The sequence below is a fragment of the Malaclemys terrapin genome, chromosome 5, assembly GCF_027887155.1.
Source record: "Malaclemys terrapin pileata isolate rMalTer1 chromosome 5, rMalTer1.hap1, whole genome shotgun sequence".
In the NCBI taxonomy this organism is placed as follows: Eukaryota; Metazoa; Chordata; order Testudines; family Emydidae; genus Malaclemys; species Malaclemys terrapin.
In genome coordinates, this window is record NC_071509.1 from 18,752,547 (window position 1) to 18,772,567 (window position 20,021).

Sequence of the window (20,021 nt, forward strand, 5' to 3'; positions counted from 1 at the left end):
TTTCTAACTAGTCTTTCCCTCCCTCCTTCAAGTCCAGTGTTCACACCCTTTGCCTCCTGTATTCTACCTTTTGACTTCCTCCTTCTTACCTTTTATTCATATGTGCTAACTTTCTCAAGGCTTGTCTGCTTGGTGGGATAATGCACACTGCAAGGAAGGGAGGGGAGACTTCTAAAATGCACTAATGTGTTGTGCATTAATTGATCTGCATAGATCCTGTTGGTGTACATTAAAAGCTCCCTAGTGCATTTTAGCGTGGTGACAGCATTATGTTACACACTTGGGAACTTCTAGTGTGGATCAATTAATGTTCAACATGTTAGTGTGCTTTAAAACAGCGGTTCTCAACCGGGGTTCTGCAGCCAAGAGCCTGAGCCCTAGTGCCCCCTGCTGCAGGGCTGAAACCCCAAACCCCAGCACACACCCCCTCCCCCCCACAGTACCAGAGCAGGACAGTCCTGGGGGCAGCTCCACACCACCCCCTTCCACCTCTCCCCGCCTCCTAGACACCACCCCTGACTAGGTGGGAGTTGGGAAGCTGGAGTTGGGCAGTGTCACAGAGCAGGTAGCCATGGCATTCCCCCGTCTGCTGCTGGTGCCCAGAATTGTGGCTGCTCCTCAGGTCATGCAGATGGTAAGAAACGCCCAGGCAGGGGGACCCTGCTCTATGGCCGGTAGAGCCCTTGAGGAGCAGTGACCACAGGGGAGCCCTCCTGGCACACAGCCCCTAGCTACCCCCTCCCTGTACCCTGAGCAGTTTTCAAACTTTTTGAGCTGAACCCCCACCACACACAACCCAGACAGGCTGGGTGGCCTGCTGAGGTGAATCGGGGTGGAGGTGGTGCTTTCTTCCTTGACCTTGCTTTGTGGAGCTGGCCCAAGCGCTGCCGGCTCCTGCCCCCCCAAAATAGAATTCAAACTATGCGTGTGTCCGAGGGCCTAGCCCAGAGCTCCGAGTTGTCTCTCCTCCCCCGCTGGGCCATGGGGTTTTTATAGCATGTTGAGGAGGGGCTCAGAAAGAAAAAGGTTGAACCCCTGCTTTAGAAATCACCCCGTGTAATGTGTATTACCCTACTGTACAGGTATACCTTTAATGATTTAATCAAAAAGATAGATATCTGTTCACTTTCCTTCCCTGCTCCCCAGCTGACACCCCTAGGAAGGGTGACTGTCTTATGGATAGTCACAGTCTCCATTTCCAATCCTGCTATCTTCCCCCTTGACCTTATCCACTTCTAGGTAATTGCCTTCCTTCTACCTGCCCTTAATTTCTCTGTCACCTCAAACCTCTTCATGGTCTCTGGCTCCTTTAACTTCACAAATGTGCTCTGATTTCCCATATCCTAAAAAACCCCAACAACCTGTCTTTGAACCCTATGTGTGTCTCAAACTACTCTAGTGTCTGTGCTGTCTCCTTTCCATTTGCCTTTGAACTGGTTACAGTGACTTCCTTTTGTCTAATTCACTCCTTGATCCAATATACACTTTTTATATAAAATAATTAAATATTGAGAGAGACTGACTCAGTATTACTCTGGTTAGGGCACTCATGAGATGTGGTTGGCCCACATTCAAGTTCTTGTATTGTCTTCTGTGTCCCAGGTGGATGCACGAATCACTAGGATGGGTGCATGCTGTCTAGGGTTTGAGCAGAAATTCCATCGTGGACCTAAAATGCTGTCCCGATGAGTTTTGTTGAAACTACTGCTTTACTGCTAAAAGCTTTGGTTTCAGAGAATTTGGATTTTCTAATGAAAAATTGTTTAATTGAAAATTCCCAAATAGCTGTACTTTTCAACCCTTTCTTCCAGTTCTTGCAATATTTAAATTTAAGTGGTGTGATGTTCAGAGATCTACAGTTTTCCCTCTGCTAATGTGCATAGGCTTAACAGAAAGACAGCATAGTTTACAGGGGAGTCGCATCTTACACGGGGGTTAGCTTCTAAAGTCAGCGCGTAAGGCAAAAATTGCATATAGTCAAAATTACCCTTGAAAATCCCTTAAATCGCCCTTAAAGTACAGTATACTGTACATGGTTTTGTGTATACAACCCTGTACAGTAATATGTATAATGTATACAGTAATATACAGCATATGCAAAATATAATTTTACAGTATTTTTAATTACATATGAGAGAGAGAGAGAGAGAAGAATGAAAGAATAAAAAAGGAAAACAGTAAATCTAACCACTCACCATTCATCCTGGATATTTTTGCTAGTCTACGACGATGATAATGGTGATATGACTATGACAATGGTGATGCGACGACGATGAATGATGATGATGATGATTAGTACAGTGCCTGTATGATGAACAATGAGACGATGAAGATGGGTGCTGTACACATTCTGATGATTAGTCTTCCTCTTCCCCTGACAACACTATTGGGGGGTCGTCAGGGCTTGACGTTGTTCCAGGAGATGGAGGTGACGGAGAGCAAGTTGTAGACAAAGTTGTTGGCTCTGGTTCAGCTCAAGAAATTGAGTAGGCTCATCTGCTGCTGGTTGGTTGTTCTTGAAAAACATGGTCATCGGCAATTGTCGCTGTTGTCTCTTGAGTTGCTCAAACATTTCTTGATACGGTCTCAAATAGTCCGCAATACTACGTGTGATTTGGAGGCTTCATTCCATAGAGGGATCGTATTCAGAAATTAAATCATTCAAGTGTTTCACTGCTTGGAACACTTCAGCAAATTTATGAAGATTCCAACTTGCTGGCTCTTCCTGTTCGTCGTCATCATCTTCTGTAGACTGTTTTATCAGTTCCTCTAACTCTTTATTAGTCAATGTTTCTCTATGGTCCTCAATTAATTCTTCAATTTCTTCCTCAAGGATGTCAATGAAGCCATCATTACCCACTTGCCTGGCCACCTGAACAATGCGTTTCACTTCTTTGTCAATGGTCGGGAAACCCTTAAAATCATTCACACATTCTTTCCATAGGTTTCACCAAAATGCATTGACTGTTTCAGGCTTGATTGCATCCATTGCCTGTTTAATATAAGTGATGCAATCGGCAATGTTGAAGGACTTCCAACACTCCATCACATTAAGATTGGGATCAGCATCCATTGCGCTACATATCCGTGAGAATGTAAGCCTCGTGTACGTGGCCTTGAAACAGCCAATCACGCCTTGGTCGAGAGGATGGAGGTGGTATTTTGGGGGGGGGGGGGGGAGGGTGGCAGGAGAACGACATTGAAGTAGTCTTTATGTGCAAACCGGAGTGCCTCCGGGTGGCCAGGAGCATTGTCTATGATCAATAACATTTTAAAGTCAAGTCCTTTCTCTTCGAGGTACCACTTGACCCCCGGAATGAAACACTTGTGGAACCAATCCAGAAATAATACTGCCATCTCCCAAGCCTTTTTATTTGATTGCCAAAACACAGGAGATTTTTGTTCTCGGGGATTTGCAGCCCTGTAGAGCAAGCCCGGCTTTATTAAATGCCCAGCCGCGTTGCCACAAAACAACACAGTCACAGTCTTTAGCTCTGGGCTAAAGCCCAGGGGCTTGTCTTTCTGATTTCGAAGTGTAAGTACGGTTGGCATTTTTTTCCAGAAGAGAGCCCAGTCTCGTCAGCATTAAAAACTTGTTCCAGAAGATAGCCCTTTTCTTCTATGATTTTCTTTAATTGTTTGGGGTAGGCTTTTGCTGCCTCTTCATTGGCAGATGCAGCTTCACCAGTAGTCTGCACGTTTTTGAAGTTGAAGCGGTTCCTAAAACTGTCAAGCCAACCTTGGCTGGCTTTGAATTCCTTCTCATCAGAAGGCTGTCTCTCTTCGGCGGGAGGTTTGAACAGCCCGTAGAGGCTAAGAGCCATTTCTCACAACATGTTGCCATCGATAGGCACACATTTAAGGTTCATGTCTTCCAGCCATAAGTTTAATGCCCTTTCAGTTTTCACTCAAGTCTTATCACGCACCTGGCTCGTCACCTTAGCAGTTATTGGAGCACTTTGCCACGGCTTGACAAATTTCTCTCTCTCGACTCTTAATGGCACGATGCTAAATTCGTTGCAGCCATATTTACGCGCCATGTTGGAGACCGACATACTGTCTCTCAATAAGTCCAATGCAGCCAGTTTTTCGTCCAGGGTTGGAACAGATTGCTGTTTCTTCGGTTGAGCACCAGATGAAGTAGTTGGTTTGCGTTTAGGGGCCGTATACGGAAAATACGTATCTTTAAACACTAGAATCTCACTCAGCGCAGAAATATGCTCACACTATGAGAGGCATGTGGGAACCGAGACCGACTGAGGGAACAGCAGATTCATGTCTCCCATCTCACACTTACTCTGGGACATACGCTCATTGAGAGGAATGGTGGACGGAATCGCCCGCACTAGTGTATTTAAATTTTTTTTTTTTTTTTTTGCCGAGCACATATAGTTGAATTTGCATAAGTTAAATGAGCGTATGATGAGACTCCACTGTAATTTGATTATTGAGATAATTAATTTCTAGCTGTTTGGTTTTATAGGCAGAATTTCTTTTGTCAGATGACTTTCTACTTTAGAAAAATGAGAGAATGAGAATCCATTTTTGTTAAAAGAAAAATGTTAATGAATTATTAGTGAGAACAAACACAACAGGGTTGTAAAATACAAGTCTCTTAATCCAATAGGCTACATAGTTGTTGATCAGATGTTCAGTTAGCCACTAGAGGGAGCTCTTAGCCTCATGAAGGTCTCTGGCAGGTTTTCAGAGACTTTTTTGTATGCTAAGGCAGTTTAGATATTTAAAATAAATGACTGGCTTTTTGTGCTATATAATTACACTAAGAATTTGGGTGGGAAGTACAAGATTAGTCATACATATATCATTTCTAGTAAAAATAAGTGCTCAAAAAAGAAATGTTGTGCTCATTGCAATAACTTTAAATTTCATAGTTTATTCTGTGATGGTTGTGTCTCCTTACATAATTTGGCTGGAATCACTATTTTTAGAGGAGAGTTTCTGAGGTGGTTTGGTTTTGTGCGTTTTCACGAATTTCCTGTACAGTTACCAACTCTTTAAATTTGCCTTGCAAATACTGCTTCTAGCAGTATTAATCAGTCTAATCATTTATCAGGTACTATACTTAATTTGTTTGTTCACAGTAGTGCTTTCTAAATTGTCAGTTTCAAATATCTTCCAATTATACCACTGGGAGAATGCTTCTGTAGAGGAGCACTCTAGAGATACGAATTGATGTGTAACTTTAGGGCTTACCTACACATATAGCGGTGCAGCTGCAGCGCGTCTGGTGAAGACGCTCTATGCCAATGGGAGAGAAGCTCTCCCGCCGACATATGGCTGTCCACATAACATAAGTTATGCCAACATAAGCTGTAGTGTAGATATAGTCTTCAGACTCTGTATAACTCCAAGTGACAACGAGAGAGGTTATGGAGTATTAAATGTGGTGAAAACACAGCATTTCCCCTGACCTTAGTTGAATTTAACTTCCTGGTTAATATAATTATTTTTAAATCTTCATATATGGAGTTTGCTTTTTTTTAACCTTAAAAATTCTGTCGCCATCCAAATCTGTGCTGATTCTCACATCTCTCCTTCATCTTACTCCTGACACTTCTTCCTGGGTGTCCCACTAACACCTTATTTACAATCCGATCACGTCTTGGATCACGTAGTCCATCTAGTTCTTTGACTCTAGTAGTAGAATAATGACTGTTCAGGTAGGCATAATCACAATAGATTATCTGTTCATTGGATTTATTCAAGAATACTATAGCTTTTTGAAAAAGAAGTTGTTTAGACACAAGAAATGGCATTCCTTTGTGTAGCCTAAATCAGGGGTTCTCACAACAAATTTTTAGTGGCCTCAAGAGTGTGCCACCAACTCTTGCTGGTGGCCACTCTGAAAATTTTTCCTAAAATAATTAATTTTCGGAAAAACAAATAAATATTCACATACAGATGCCCAAATCATTGTAATTTACTTACGTATGATTATTTATTTATTTATTTATTTATTTATTGCAGACTCAATAATAAAAATGTACAATGGTCTCTCTTCTTTACTGGACCTAAACAGAATAGAAACACAAATAAGGTGCTTTGCACATTCTTGTATTTTTTGTTGTTTCTTTTGCTTCTTTGGTCGCTTACTAGCTGGTAAGTCTGCTGCTATGAAACCTGATACTTATATGTTAGTCACTTTTCACAGCCTCCAAGCTAGCTACTAAATCTGCTGTGAAAAGTGATATTAACAAACATACAAATATCACTTTTCACAGCAGATTTACTCAGCCCGGGCAAGCCCAGGGACAATTTAAGCCCTGGATGGGGAGATGCTCCTCCAGCTTTTGTGTCTTGGGGGAAGGCCCTTGAGGGAGAGGCCACTGCTTTGTCCCCTGCCCCCAATCACCACCCAGGAGGCTGTGGCCGCAAGAAAAGCCTCTGGTGGCCACATGCAGCCATGGTGGCTGCATCTGAGAAACACTGGCCTAAATTATCTGTGCTAAAGACCTCCAGACCTTTACTGTCTTTATTTTTGCTAACTCTGTAATAACACTGATGGAATCAGAGACATCTAAAACGAATAAAACAGTAAAAGTGTGACTTCAGCTATACATGTAAACTGGTGAAACATCCCATAAAGACAAGGTTTAGAGAAACAGTTTCTTGATACCTTAAATTATTGTTTCAGGGAACAGCTAGCTCTGGAGCACACAAGAGGAAAGGCTGTTCTCAGTGTAATCCTAAGTAACATATTGGAGTTCAAGAAGTAACAGGCTAAACCACTAAGTAATAGAAACCTCAGTATAACTCAGCTCAACATCTTTGAGCAAGCAATCCCACCAAAATCTAGCGCTGTGGCACAGAATGTCACAAAGGAGGTATCCGCTGTCATGCATAAGTCAATCATTAATTGATAGGGGTTTGGACAAAAGTACTCTATGGTAGACAGCTATTCAGTGGTTGCCCATTATGGGTTTTCTTACACCTTCATTGGAAGTATCTGATACTAGGCTAGATGGATATGATGTGAATCTGATCTGTTCCGATATAGCAGTTCCTATTTGATTTATGTCAAAGCATAACTTGGTTACCTTGTGAATAGATGTTCTAATTCCATTCATCCTGAATTCATAGCTGTGTTTGTGCTTTACCAGTATTAATTATATACGAATCTATAATTAGAATACTGATCTGGGTCCTGCTAATGTTAAACTATGGTGTATGCATATAGAGTAGAGCAGGGGTAGGCAACCTATGGCACACGTGCCGAAGGCGGCACACGAACTGATTTTCAGTGGCACTCACACTGCCCGGTCCTGGCCACTGGTCCGGGGGGCTCTGCATTTTAATTTAATTTTAAATGAAGCTTCTTAAACATTTTATAAACCTTATTATTTACTTTACATACAACTATATATATTATATATTATAGACTTATAAAAAGAGACCTTCTAAAAACGTTAATGTATTGCTGGCACGCAAAACCTTAAATTAGAGTGAATAAATGAAGACTCGGCACACCACTTCTCAAAGGTTGCTGACCTCTGGAGTAGAGGTTCCCAAACTGTGGGGTGGCCAAGGCCAGACCCCAGGGGGCAGGAAGGAAGTGCCACCCAGCCCTGCTCCATTCCCAGCTCTGCTCTGACCCTGCTCCCAGCCTCAAGCCCCAGATTTCTACCTAGTCCCAGCCTTGGCCCCTGGCCGTGGCTCCGTTCACAGCCCCACTCCCAGCCCCAGCTCTGACCCCAACTGCAGCCCCAGCCTCAGCTCTCTTACCCCTCCCCCCTCGGGAGCTGTGGCCTGGCTCGAGGCGGGGGACAAGGGGTGTGATGCTGAAAAGTTTGGGGACCACTGATATAGAGGTTTATGCTACAATAAAAGTGTCTATTTCCTACTGTTCTTCTCCAGAAAGAGAGAGAGAAGTAAAGCCGGTGCAGATGGACTGCTTTTCCTGATACTTTCTGTTTGAAAGTGTAGGGTTTTTAACACTAAAATGTGCTGGGTTTTCTTTTTTAAATTAATTTTTAAAACATGTCTAGATCTGATTATGCAGCTATAACTGCATTAGTGTATAAACTTCTTCAAATCTCCTTTGTTTTGGGGCATGGATGTTACAAAATGGTGTAAAATCATAATAAAAAACATCATTTTAACTCTAGGTTGCTGGTTTAAATTTTGCTGTTTGGTCATTGGCCTGAGGGAAGTGATCTTATTGGCATCCATCCAGTTCCTAGTGGATAAATATCCACATAATAAAACCACCACCATAAGTGGAATTAATTACTGACAGTCTTAGCAGAGAAACCAAGGATAAAGCGTAAGGACTAATCTACACTTTTTCCCTAGAGTGGGGTGCTTTGATGGCCAGGTTGGCCACCATTTGCAATGGAGTGTGAAGTTTGTCTTGCCACTTCCCATAGTGTATCTCGGGTTCTCAAACTAGGGGTCGTGAGGTTATTATGTGGGGGGTCGCAAGCCGTCCGCCTCCAACATTTATAATGGTGGTAAATATATAAAAAAGTGTTTTTAATTCGGGAGGAGGGGGGGTCGCACTCATAGGCTTGCTATGTGAAAGGGGTCACCAGTACAAAAGTTTGAGAATCACTGGTGTATCTATTATGTGAATACACAGGAAACTTGAGTCTATGGGACTTCTTAATCTGGCACACTTTACTAGAATTAAACAGGTTTTTTTTTACATAGTTTTGTTACTAATACCATTTTATGTTTAAATTTTTATCTTTACACACTTTATAATGTGTTTGAAGTAAATGGCACTGCTTGTGTAAATTATGTGGGAAGGATTTGGGCTGTAGATTATTAAAATTAATACTCTAAAATCACTTTGTTTTCCTATTTGGAGTTTGCTAGAGCATGTTTAGTGAAATTAGAATGATTTATTGTCAATTACTACTTGTTAGAATTTTTGGTACTTATGCACTGGCAATAAGTAACACGCACTGCAATGCTTAAGTTGCATATTCTGTAGAAAGAAATCTACATTTTTAAAAAAGAATTAAATTTAAAAATATTTTTGAGAGTAAAACCTTACAGAAGCAGCTTTAACCAGGCACTAAAAATGACAATTTTTAGCATATTCTTCTACATTTCTGTATTTAAAAAAATCTTTTTATTTTTGTTACAGCAGTGTAAGACTGGAAAGATCTGGGCTGAATGGACTTTAGCATCAAAAGAAGTTCTCCTCTGTTAACTCGAAAAATTGCTAACCACATCAAAATGAAGCAGGTACCAGAGATCCTTGGAAATGCCAATGGGAAAACACAGAATTGTGAAGTGAATCGTGAGTGTTCTGTCTACTTAGGCAAAGCACAACTTTCTGCCACTCTACAGGAGGGTGTCATGCAAAAATATAATGGCCATGATGCCCTTCCATTTATTCCAGCCAATAAATTGAAAGATCTAACTTCTCGTGTGTTTAATGGTGAGTCCGGGGCACAAGATGCCAAGCTGCACTTTGATCCCCAGGAGATAAAAGGAGTTGGAACACCACCCAACACTACTCCTATCAAGAATGGCTCTCCAGAGATTAAGCTGAAAATCACTAAAACCTACATGAATGGAAAGCCTCTCTTTGAATCTTCCATTTGTGGAGACAGTGGAGCAGCTGTGTCCCAGTCAGAGGAAAATGAACAAAAACCAGCAAACAAGGAGAGGAGAAATAGAAAAAGAAGCATAAAATATGACTCCTTACTTGAGCAGGGTCTTGTTGAAGCAGCGTTAGTATCAAAGACTTCAAGCCCCTCTGAAAAGAAGGTAGTAAGTCTTTTTTTTTTTTTTTAATCTTTTCGCCACTAGCCTTGTTTGTTGTTCAGATTATTGCCGCTTGACCATGAATGTACCAGGTGTTTTTATTTCAAGTATTTTGAATATGCACCTTCCCTCAAACAAGTTAGTCTTGTCGATGTTCTTAAATCCAGAGCCATTTAGATCTTTGGACCATCACACTGTGCCCAGTTCCTAATACCCTGAATGTTTTCTGGCCATTACTCTTCTATTTTCCCTGGCTTCAAATGAAGTTGAATTACTTAAAAAGACAAATGGCTAGAGTTGCTTCATTATCTGCTCTTGAGTTAATTGCATAAACATAAATTTTGCCTATTAAACTTCAGCGCATAATCTCCTATGATTATGTTGTGGCTACCTTTTTCTGATAACTTTTTAATTTCTGATTTTAAGTTAGCTATATTTAACACAACTAAATAGGTATGGAGTCATGTTACATGTACTCATCAAAGGTCTCCATGTTTTTGCTTAACTTAATTTATTATTTCTATTTTTTAAATGTGAACAGTAGTGCTTGTTTAAATACAGTTCATTTTGTTCTATTTTAAAGTGTCAAGTGAGGAAATAGCTTCATTTTTTTTTATTTCCCATTATGAGAAGAGAACCTGTTCTCATCACTCTCATAAAAGGAAAGTATCCCTGCAATACAGGTTCCATATATGTATGTATGTTCATAAGCGTTCAATGGCAAATTTAGAATAGTTTGTATAGAGAAATCAAGACTAACATTTATTAGCAGTATGGCCAAAAGAAAGATGCTACTCTTATAAAAAGTTCCTTTTAATTAAAAGTTATAAAATTAAATGATTATATATAAACACTTAATACACGATGGATTTATTTTCTATCAAGGCCATGTTTGGGTCCTTTTTGCTGTCATCCTGGGCTTAAATCTGACATTACAAGAACTTTTTATATTTTGTTTCCTCAAAATTATTAAATTAATACCATGAAAAGATTTGCAAGAATTTTTTTTTTAAGTTCGTATCAATTGGACCATTTTCATAAGTATCAGGAATGTTACTCATGTTCATCTAAGAAATTTTCGATCTAATATACAGGATGAATAATAAACATTAGCACTAAAACATTTCTAAGAATTTTTGCTGACCAAAAAGCATAAAATAGCTTATTGTGCTATACAAGTAAGTATATAAATGTAGCTAAATCTACTAAGTTAAGATTTGAGACTTAAAACTTTAAATTAAAATGTTAAGTTTCTCCAAAATACTATGTTAAAATGATCTCATTAGGAAGTTATTTCCAGCTACAGAAAATGCATAAAATGATAAAATAAGACTGTAACTGGTATCTAACAATTAAGCACAAAGTGAGCACTGAATGCAATCTTACTTCAGTGGAAATTAATATTTGACTTCTTGGCACAGTGATCTCCATGGTTGTTTGGGACAGTGGCTCATGAGCCACTGATGGCTTTGATGTTATAGAAGTAGATTTGTGGCCCACTTGAACATATTCAGCAAGCATCTCAGTCTGAGAGAACTAAAAAATCTGACATTTCTTTCTAGTTGTAGCAGACAAACTGATCGCTTTTCTATAAGCCATCTTCACACAACAGCTTTGTGTCTATCAGCTGTAAATTTGGCCACTGGATCATGTCCCCTGCAAATTTGATTCTGAAGTGAATCTGGAGCTATGCCAGTTTACATCAGCTGAGGATTTGGCCCAGAGTGTTTAACATAAAGTGATGTATCGTGCATATGCAAAGTCCAAATGATTGCGCTGTGTAATTTGTGGAGAGGCTTCTGATCTCTTCACTGATACTGTGGCCTACCCCTTGTTATAGTCCACCTTTACTGCTGCAGAGTGTTTAAGACTCTAGGCTTCCCTAATAACTTTCTACTAAATAATTTGCTTTCCTCAAGGCCCTCAAGCCTTTCTTGGTGGTTCCCAAGAAAAGCAACCTCTTGAAATAATGCTTCAGTGCCCTTTTTTACACCGTGGCTATGGAACATCTTATGATTTTGAGGATTCAGGCACAAAGTAGATATGGTTACTTCCTGACTTAGGTGGAACTGAAACAACACCTTAGGTAAGAAGTTAACAGTTGGTTCTTCTTCCAGTAGTGTCCCTATGAGTGCTCTACTGTAGGTGTGTGTCTGCGTCCCTATGCTGCTGACCAGAGAACTTTGGTAGCAGGGTCCATTCAGCCTATGCATGAGCTCTGCCCTAGCTCTGCCATGAGGCTAACCAGTGTGCCCAGCTGAACCCAGTTCCTTCTCAACTGCCCCTGGCTGGAGACATAGCTTTAGCTGTCTGTTCACGGATTGTGAACTTTTTTAGAATTGCTAATTTTTAGCTTCCTTCTGAAGCCTCTTTTCTTTCTTTACTTAATTTACATTTTTATTTGGCTGTTGCTTAAAAAAAGAAAAGACTTTGTTCGTTCATCAAGCCTGGTTGGGGGGACATGGACGTGGTATGCCCGGCTCCCCGGACTTCAAGAAAAGTCTGTGGCAAGGAATCTATCCCTTTGACTGACGGACACTGTGTGTCCGCTGCCTGGGGTAGAGAAACATCCCACAGAAATGTGGCTTGTGTCAGCAACCAAAGCCCAGATCCAGAAAGGACAGAGAACTGAGGCTTAAACTCCTACTCATGGAGTCAGTCCTTCAACCACCCGAGCCATGGTGGGAGACCTCACCACAACTCTGTAGTTTGAAGGGAGGTGAGCCCAAAGGGACACCCATCAGCCATTCACGTAAGGCCTCTAAGAAAAGGTCTGAGTCCCCATATTGAGCCCCGATTGACCCGAAAACAGTCAGTTCGATCAGTAATCATGGGTACTGACGGCACTGAAACCGTCTAAATCTGGTACCTACGCCTCATGTGGTACTGTCCCGACAGAGAGCATCGGATTGCCTAAGGACTCAATGGGCAAGAGAAACATAGAAAATCCATCCTGGGGAAGGCTCTTGCGATATGAACATTGACATCGGTACTGCCTGTGGTACACCAGGCACTGACAGACTATACTATCAGATCTGTATCACTGGCTCCTTTTGGTATAGGCATCTTGGCACCGACAACCACTGTTGGTACTGATGCCTTCGGCGCCGCCAGACTTTGGTGCATGGCAGACTTTTTGGTGTCTGATGCGCTGGTACTGAGTCCACCTGGCATCTTTGACTTGCCGATAACCTCTTGTTGTGCCCCCACTCTTTTTTCATTTTCTGAGTCAGAAATTGAGCAAGACGATGTGGTCTCCCGCCTCTCTTCTCACCTGCTGTATGATGCCCAATTTCACTATGGACCTCAGTCATATCGTTGTCCTGATCCACAGCCTCCCCGGTTTGGTCAACTGTCGTACCAACCGCTGCATCCTTTTCTTTCACAGTGACCCTATTGGGATCATTGGCAGGCTCAAAGACAACAGGCCTACCATAGTTCCAGTGTCTCCTACCAGCAATCAGGGAGACATCCTCCTTCAACTGCTGCTTCAAGGCCATCTGAACCCCCTGATCAGGCAAGAGAGGAACAGAAGGCTGAAGGTGTGGAGGAAGTTACCCCTCATGCCCATTTCTTGTCATCCTCACCAGATGAGACAGTGATGTCCCCTCTGCCATCTATAGCAGATTACTTTGAACTGTTCCAGGATTGGCACAGCGGGTAGCAGAGGCACTAAAGATACTACTACAAGAGGTAACCGAGTTACACCACAAGCTAGTGGATATTTTACGTTCTTCTGCCTCATCCAAAGTAGCCCTCCCTATTAACAAGACACTCTTGAACCCTGCCAAGATCCTATGGCAGACCCCTGTATCTGTCCCACCGACAGGCAAGCGGGTTGACAAAAAATATTAAGTGCTGGCGAAAGACACAGAGTTTCTCTTCTCCCACCCACCTCTCAATTAGATCATAGTGGATGCAGTCAACTCAGAGGCCCCCCCAATTTAAATCCACCCCCCTATGACCTGGACTGGAGGCGCTTGGATCTTTTTGGCAGGAAAACATACTCCTCTGCCACTCTTCTGTTCCTCATTACAAACTATCAAGCCTTAATGGCAAAATACGATTACCAGAATCACTTGAAACTGAGCTCTTTTATAAAACAGGAACAATTCAAGGCCATAGACAACGAAGGCCAACTGGTGGCTAAGACATTTGATGCAGCTGACAGGCGGCACGCTCCATTTCTACTGCCATCATGATAAGACCAGCCTCTGCTCTAGTGGGCATATGAAGGAATGGGACAACTGCCAGCACCAGTAATTCTTTATGCAATGTTGTTGGGCACCACTAGGATGATCACTGATAAGATGTGTGTTTGGGGAAAAGGAGGAAAAATGTAAGCCAGCAGGAAATCCAGGGATTGTAGTCTGCATCTACTGCATCCAGCGATTGTGGTCTGCGTTTGGTTTGCCCATTAGGCTTTCAGATCCATGTGGGAAAGTCCCAAACCTCTGACCTCAGTTGATATATTCTGGGATTGTATCCTCATTTCCTGCTCTATGGCTGATTGTGACTCTGCCACTTGATTCTTACATTCACTGCTCCAGAAATGTTTCACCCAGTGGGAAAATGGCAATATTTTCATAGATTCTAAGGCCAGAAGGGACCATTGTGATTATCTTGTGTGGCCTCCTGAACGGCACAGGCCATAGAATATCTCCAAAATAATTCCTTGAGCAGATCTTTTAGAAAAAACATCCAGTCTTGATTTAAAAATTGCCAGTGATGGAGAATCTACCATGACTTGGTAAATTGTTCCAAGGATAAATTATTGTTAGACTGAATAATGCTGTATTTCCAGTCTGAATTTGTCTAGTTTCAACTTCTAGCCATTAGATCCTGTTATAACTTTCTCTGCTAGATTGAAGAGCCTATTATTAAATATTTGCTCCCCATATTGGTACTTGTAATTGTCACTCCTTAACCTTCTCTTCGTTAAGCTACATAGATTGACTCAAGGAGCTCAGTCAGTATAATGTACTATTTTGTAATGCCTTTGCTTTGGGTGCTTTCCTGGTTAGGTAGCAGATGGTAATGACATCAACCATCTGTGGTTACTAAACATGTGGAACAGAGCCTATAGAATTTAGTATAGACAACTTTGTATGGATCCCTTGCACCTGTAAGTAATGTCAGGCTGGTTAAATTCTTGCAATTGAATTTCAGCCCCCTCAATTCAAGATAAACACTTCATGTTCTGGTGTCAAATGTGGTATTCAGTTAGAGCAGATTTTGGATGTTAGGGAGCTCTTGTGGTAGCATATATGCAGTACACAATCATCAGCCATATGTAGCATGGGGAATAAAATCCCAGATCTTAATCACAGAATTAAGTGCAAATTTTCTTTTGGTAGGTGGTGGTAGTAGACCTTATTTGGTGTACACTGACTAACAATTAGAATCATAGAAATGTAGAACTGGAAGGAACCTTGAAAAGTCATCGAGTCCAGTCCCCTGCCTTCACAACAGGACCAAGTACTATCCCTGACAGATTATTTTGCCCCAGATCCCTAAATGACCCCCTCAAGGATTGAACTCACAACCCTGGGTTTAGCAGGCCAATGCTCAAACCACTGAGCTCTATCCCTCCCCCTTAGAAGGAAGGTCTGCTTCCATGTGGGAGTGGTGAAGACCTGTAAGCCACTGTTACCCTTCTCCTGATATTAACTTGGCCAGATCCTCCCTGGAAGCTGAGAGGATGATAGACTTTGGGTCTTCCTCAGAATTCTCTCATCCATCTGTAACCGTATGAAAATGTCTTATTGTCATAGAGATATTTCTAGTACTGCAGATACTTTGAAGATGTGATCATTTTTTTGGTTCTTGGGTTGTGGAAGGGTTTGTGTGCATTTACTCTAACTGTTAAATGCAGTTTCCCAGATTGTGGTTGTTTCCCCCCACATTGCTGCCCCTGAGTGGCAAAGATGTAGCTTGCTGTGAAGAGTCGCTTACTTCATATTTTCAAGGTTAACCATGCAGTCTGTAGAAACTTTCCTTTCAGTGGTGGTAACTTGGATGCCAGTGATGGTACTTGAAATGTTAGCATTGTTAACCGTTTCACTATTCATCAAAACAGAGGAAGTGTATTATACGGATCTACACAATCTACTCTTGAGTGACTGCTCATTTTGAATAGGCCTTTAACAACACACAGCAGAATTTGGGCTGAGTGTAATAGATTTAATTTTCCTGAAGAGAGGGGCTCAGCTTTCAAAAGTTTGAGAAAATTCTGGTTTAGTGGCTGTATTGTAATAACTTGTTTTTGTGAATGCATCCAAAGAATGTTCATCTAATAGGCTTATTTTATAAAAGGTTAACAGTAATATGCTGTCTGAGTGGGGTTGGACTTCGGTGTCTCTGGAATCTTTCATTTAACCAGAAAGGATCAGTACAAAATAGCATTGTTAATGACTTGACTAATTTCTGAATGTGTTGGCGGGAGAGTTAGGGTTAGAGTTTGTCCCTGAACTGTGCACTAATCTAGGTCACCAATCCAGGACACCAATTTTCTGTTCTGGTCCCTTTTGACTGTTCTTTCTATAACCACCTTAGGTTTTGCAGTTCTCTGTCTCCTTTTTCGAGAGCACCCACAGTGAAGGATCTTTCCTATACTGTTCTTATATTTTGTGCTTCTCCAGCAAAAGAAGCAGTGAAATTAATATGAGGATCTTAAAAGGTTGCATTCAGCTGCTGCTCTTGCTTGTACCGTACTTTAGGCATAAACTTTAAAGACAGGATCCTTCATAGAAAGGCTCTGGAATTGTGCAGTTAAAAAAATATTTAAGGGACAAAATGTAGGATGGTTCTTAAAGTGCTTGTCTGTATATATTCCACTCTTGGTTGTGCATTTGAGCTCCATGCTCTTGATCAAAGTCTTTTAGTCACCAGTGTCTGTTGAGACTGTGCCACTTGTGCACTCATGCACATGTAACCCCCGACACACACCCACACACCTGAAGGCATAAAGGGTGGAATGGGGTCAGCAGGCACTCAGTTTCTTCTTTACTGTCTGTGACTATTAGACAGAATTGAAAGCCCTGTCTCTTGCACACTTGTGATTAAAACGGATTTTTATATGTGGTTGCCTATTTAGTATAGATTACTAGTTAGTTTAGGTTAGCTTTTCTTACTTGGTTTCTGTTCTTGGTAGTTTTTCCTCTTTCATTTACGTGGTAGTAGGCTTCAGCCCTTATGTCTGCTCAAAAATGGCTGGGATTCAAATACTGCCTCTCATGTGAGCAGCTATCCCCCTCTGTGGTGAACATACTAGGTGCATGTTGGGTTTGGGTGAAGGACATATCAATGACAAATGCTTCATTTGTTAATCCTTTTTCTAAAAGAACCCAAAACCAAAAGGAAATTCATTTAGGCTTTTTCTGCTGGATAAGTCGATGACGCTGGCCTTTGATCCAGGTAAGGTGCACCTGGATCTGAACAGTCCTCTACCAGCTGTGACTAAGTGCTATGATTTCCTCTAGAGTCCCAGTTCCTGAGAAGCGCTTCTCTCCTGCTTCCACGGCTAAACCCTTTTTCATCAGCAGAAAGAGGTAGGATGCAGTTCTACTCTTGTAAAGGCCATCATCTGAGGAGACTGTTAGGCATGGGCCACCCCCTGGCTCCTCTCACAGGGTAATACAAAGCCTGATGTAGGTCCTGTATTCCAATTTCTGTATTCCAGTATTGGCCAAGGAGCACCCTCAAGTGTTCTCAGCTATTGCCTGCTGGGCACTTGGTACCAAAGACAAAACCACCTGCTCCGGTTCTGATGACCTCAGTACCAACCTTGTCAGCATAATCTACTCTGGTACTGACCACACTAAAATTTCTGCTTACGGTACTGACAACCTTGACACTGAGATTCACAGTCCTGGGAGCTCTGCCTTCTCTGAGTCTCCGCTGTTATGGACATAGTGAACGTTCTCCACAGGTACGGACCATGAATTTTTCTCCGGCACTGAGTATGTCTGTGATATCTATGAAATATTTTCCCAGCTCAGGTCCTGGGACTCTGACTAAGTCGGTACCTCCATTTAAAGTGGAATAGTTATTCTTCTTTGAGTTCTTTCCCTATGAGTGTTCCACTTCAGATCCACATGTGCGTCTCAAGCCCTTAATCAGAGATGTTCAGCCTGCACATGCGCTCTAAGTTGCCTCATGCCAGACATCAAGGTTATGTAGGGGTGCATGAGTGAACCATCCTTGTCAACTGCCTCAAGCTGAGACAGAGCCTTAGTGTGTCTGCCTTGAGCATCCCTTAGCCCAGAGTTTCTCAACCTTTTTCTTTCTGAGGCCCCCCAATCATGCTGTAAAAACTTCATGGCCCCGCTGTGCCACAGCAATTGTTTTTCTGCGTATAAAAGCCAGGGCCAGCGTTACGGGGTAGCAGTTAGGGCAGTTGCCTAGAGCTCCACACCACAGGGGCCCCATAAAGCTAAGTTGCTCAGACTTCAGCCCCACGTGGCAGAGCTTGGGGCCCTGGGCTGCAGTCCTGTGTGGCGTGGCTTTGTCTTTCTGCCCTGGGCCCTAGTGAGTCTAATGCCAGTCATGCTTGGAGGACCCCCTGAAACCTGCTTGTGCCCTGCCCAGGGAGCTCCAGACTTCTGGTTGAGAACCACTGCCTTAACCTATTTTTCCTTAGTTAAGATATTCTAGTAGTTGTTCATATAGTTATAGTTAGTTTGTATAGGGGATTGTTGCATTGTTTTTGTTTTCTCCTTTTTTCCCCACCAAGCGACTTGTTTTCTTGGCAGGACATGCCTGGCTCTCTGGGCTCCAAATGCTGCCTTTCCTGCCAATAGGCTATTCCTGTATGTCAGGGGCTCTCAAACTTTTTCTTTGAGGCCCCCCCAATTTGTTATTAAAAACTCCATGGCCCACCTGTGCTACAACAACTGTTCTTCTGCATATGAAAGCCGGGGCCCATGTTAGGGGGTAGCAAACAGGGCAATTGCCCTGTGTCCCATGCCCTTCTATTCTATCTAGTGTCATGGCAATGGTGTTTGAGTACGTATTTTGGTGTGGATGGAGGTATTTTACTTTCTCTTCAGAAATCTGTCTTTATGCTTTCTTAGCTTGGTGAAACTTAAGTACTGGTTATTGAAACACGGAACGCTTCAAATACACCGTTACCCCGCTATAATGTGACCCGATATAACACGAATTCAGATATAATGCGGTAAAGCAGCGCTCCGGGGGGGAGGTGCGCACTCCAGTGGATCAAAGAAAGTTCGATATAATGCGGTTTCACCTATACCGCGGTAAGATTTTTTTGGCTCCCGAGGACAGCGTTATATCGGGGTTGCATTTTATTTAATAGACCATTTAAATGGTAGTGCAAAACTCTACTGAAGTAGCTGAAACAAACTGGTGTCATACTTGAAGGAGAATCTGTTGTACATTGGCCAAAACTGGACAGTCACTACGTAAGAGGATAAATGGACACAAGTCAGATATCAGGAATGGCAATATACAAAAACCTGTAGGAGAACACTTCAACCTCCCTGGCCACACAATAGCAGATGTAAAGGTAGCCATCTTACAGCAAAAAAACTTCAGGACCAGACTCCAAAGAGAAACTGCTGAGCTTCAGTTCATTTGCAAAGTTGACACCATCAGATCAGGATTAAACAAAGACTCTGAATGGCTATCCAACTACAGAAGCAGTTTCTCCTCCCTTGGTGTTCACACCTCAACTGCTAGCAGAAGACCTCACCCTCCCTGATTGAACTAACCTCGTTATCTCCATACTGATTCTTGCCTGCATATTTATACCTGCCTCTGGAAACTTCCATTACATGCGTCTGACGAAGTGGGCATTCACCCACGAAAGCTTATGCTCCAATACATCTGTTAGTCTTAAAGGTGCCACAGGACGCTCTGTTGCTTTGTGCTGGAAATGTGATCCAGACCTTAAATTCTCTCCGCTCCATCTGTAATGAGTTGAAACTATTCTAGGTTTTTCTCTTTATACCTCTGTTTTCAAAGTGAAATAAAAATTAATTCCTTTCTGCTGAGATGCAGTGTTACCATGGTTACCAAGATACCTGCTCATGAAGGATTTGTGCCGTAGCAAACTGGTGATTTTAAACAGACTTGTCTTCTAAAAATAGAAACTGTTAAGAAAATGCTATTTGGCTACTGGACGCTAAGTACTGCAACAAAATTAAAACCAGGAGAAACAAATGTATGTTAAAATTTGATCGTTTTGTTTTTTAAAAATATATTGTTTAATGGAATTTTCATTGTCACTTGTTAGTCACAGAATGAGGATGGAGCAACTC

The 20,021-nt window shown here is 41.9% G+C and overlaps 1 protein-coding gene across 5 annotated transcripts in view; it reads left to right on the forward strand.

Annotated features, from left to right (window-relative positions):
* The window catches only part of NSD2 (nuclear receptor binding SET domain protein 2), a 182,829-nt gene that overhangs the window by 43,426 nt on the left and 119,382 nt on the right, over positions 1 to 20,021 (forward strand). For 3 of the 5 annotated variants that reach the window (XM_054030048.1, XM_054030047.1, XM_054030051.1), the window contains exon 2: positions 9,113 to 9,741. In XM_054030048.1, the coding sequence (XP_053886023.1) occupies positions 9,142 to 9,741 (600 nt within the window). In that variant the 5' untranslated portion in view covers positions 9,113 to 9,141. The remainder of the gene's footprint in view (positions 1 to 9,112; positions 9,742 to 20,021) is intronic. The other 2 variants (XM_054030050.1, XM_054030049.1) reach the window with 2 other exon arrangements.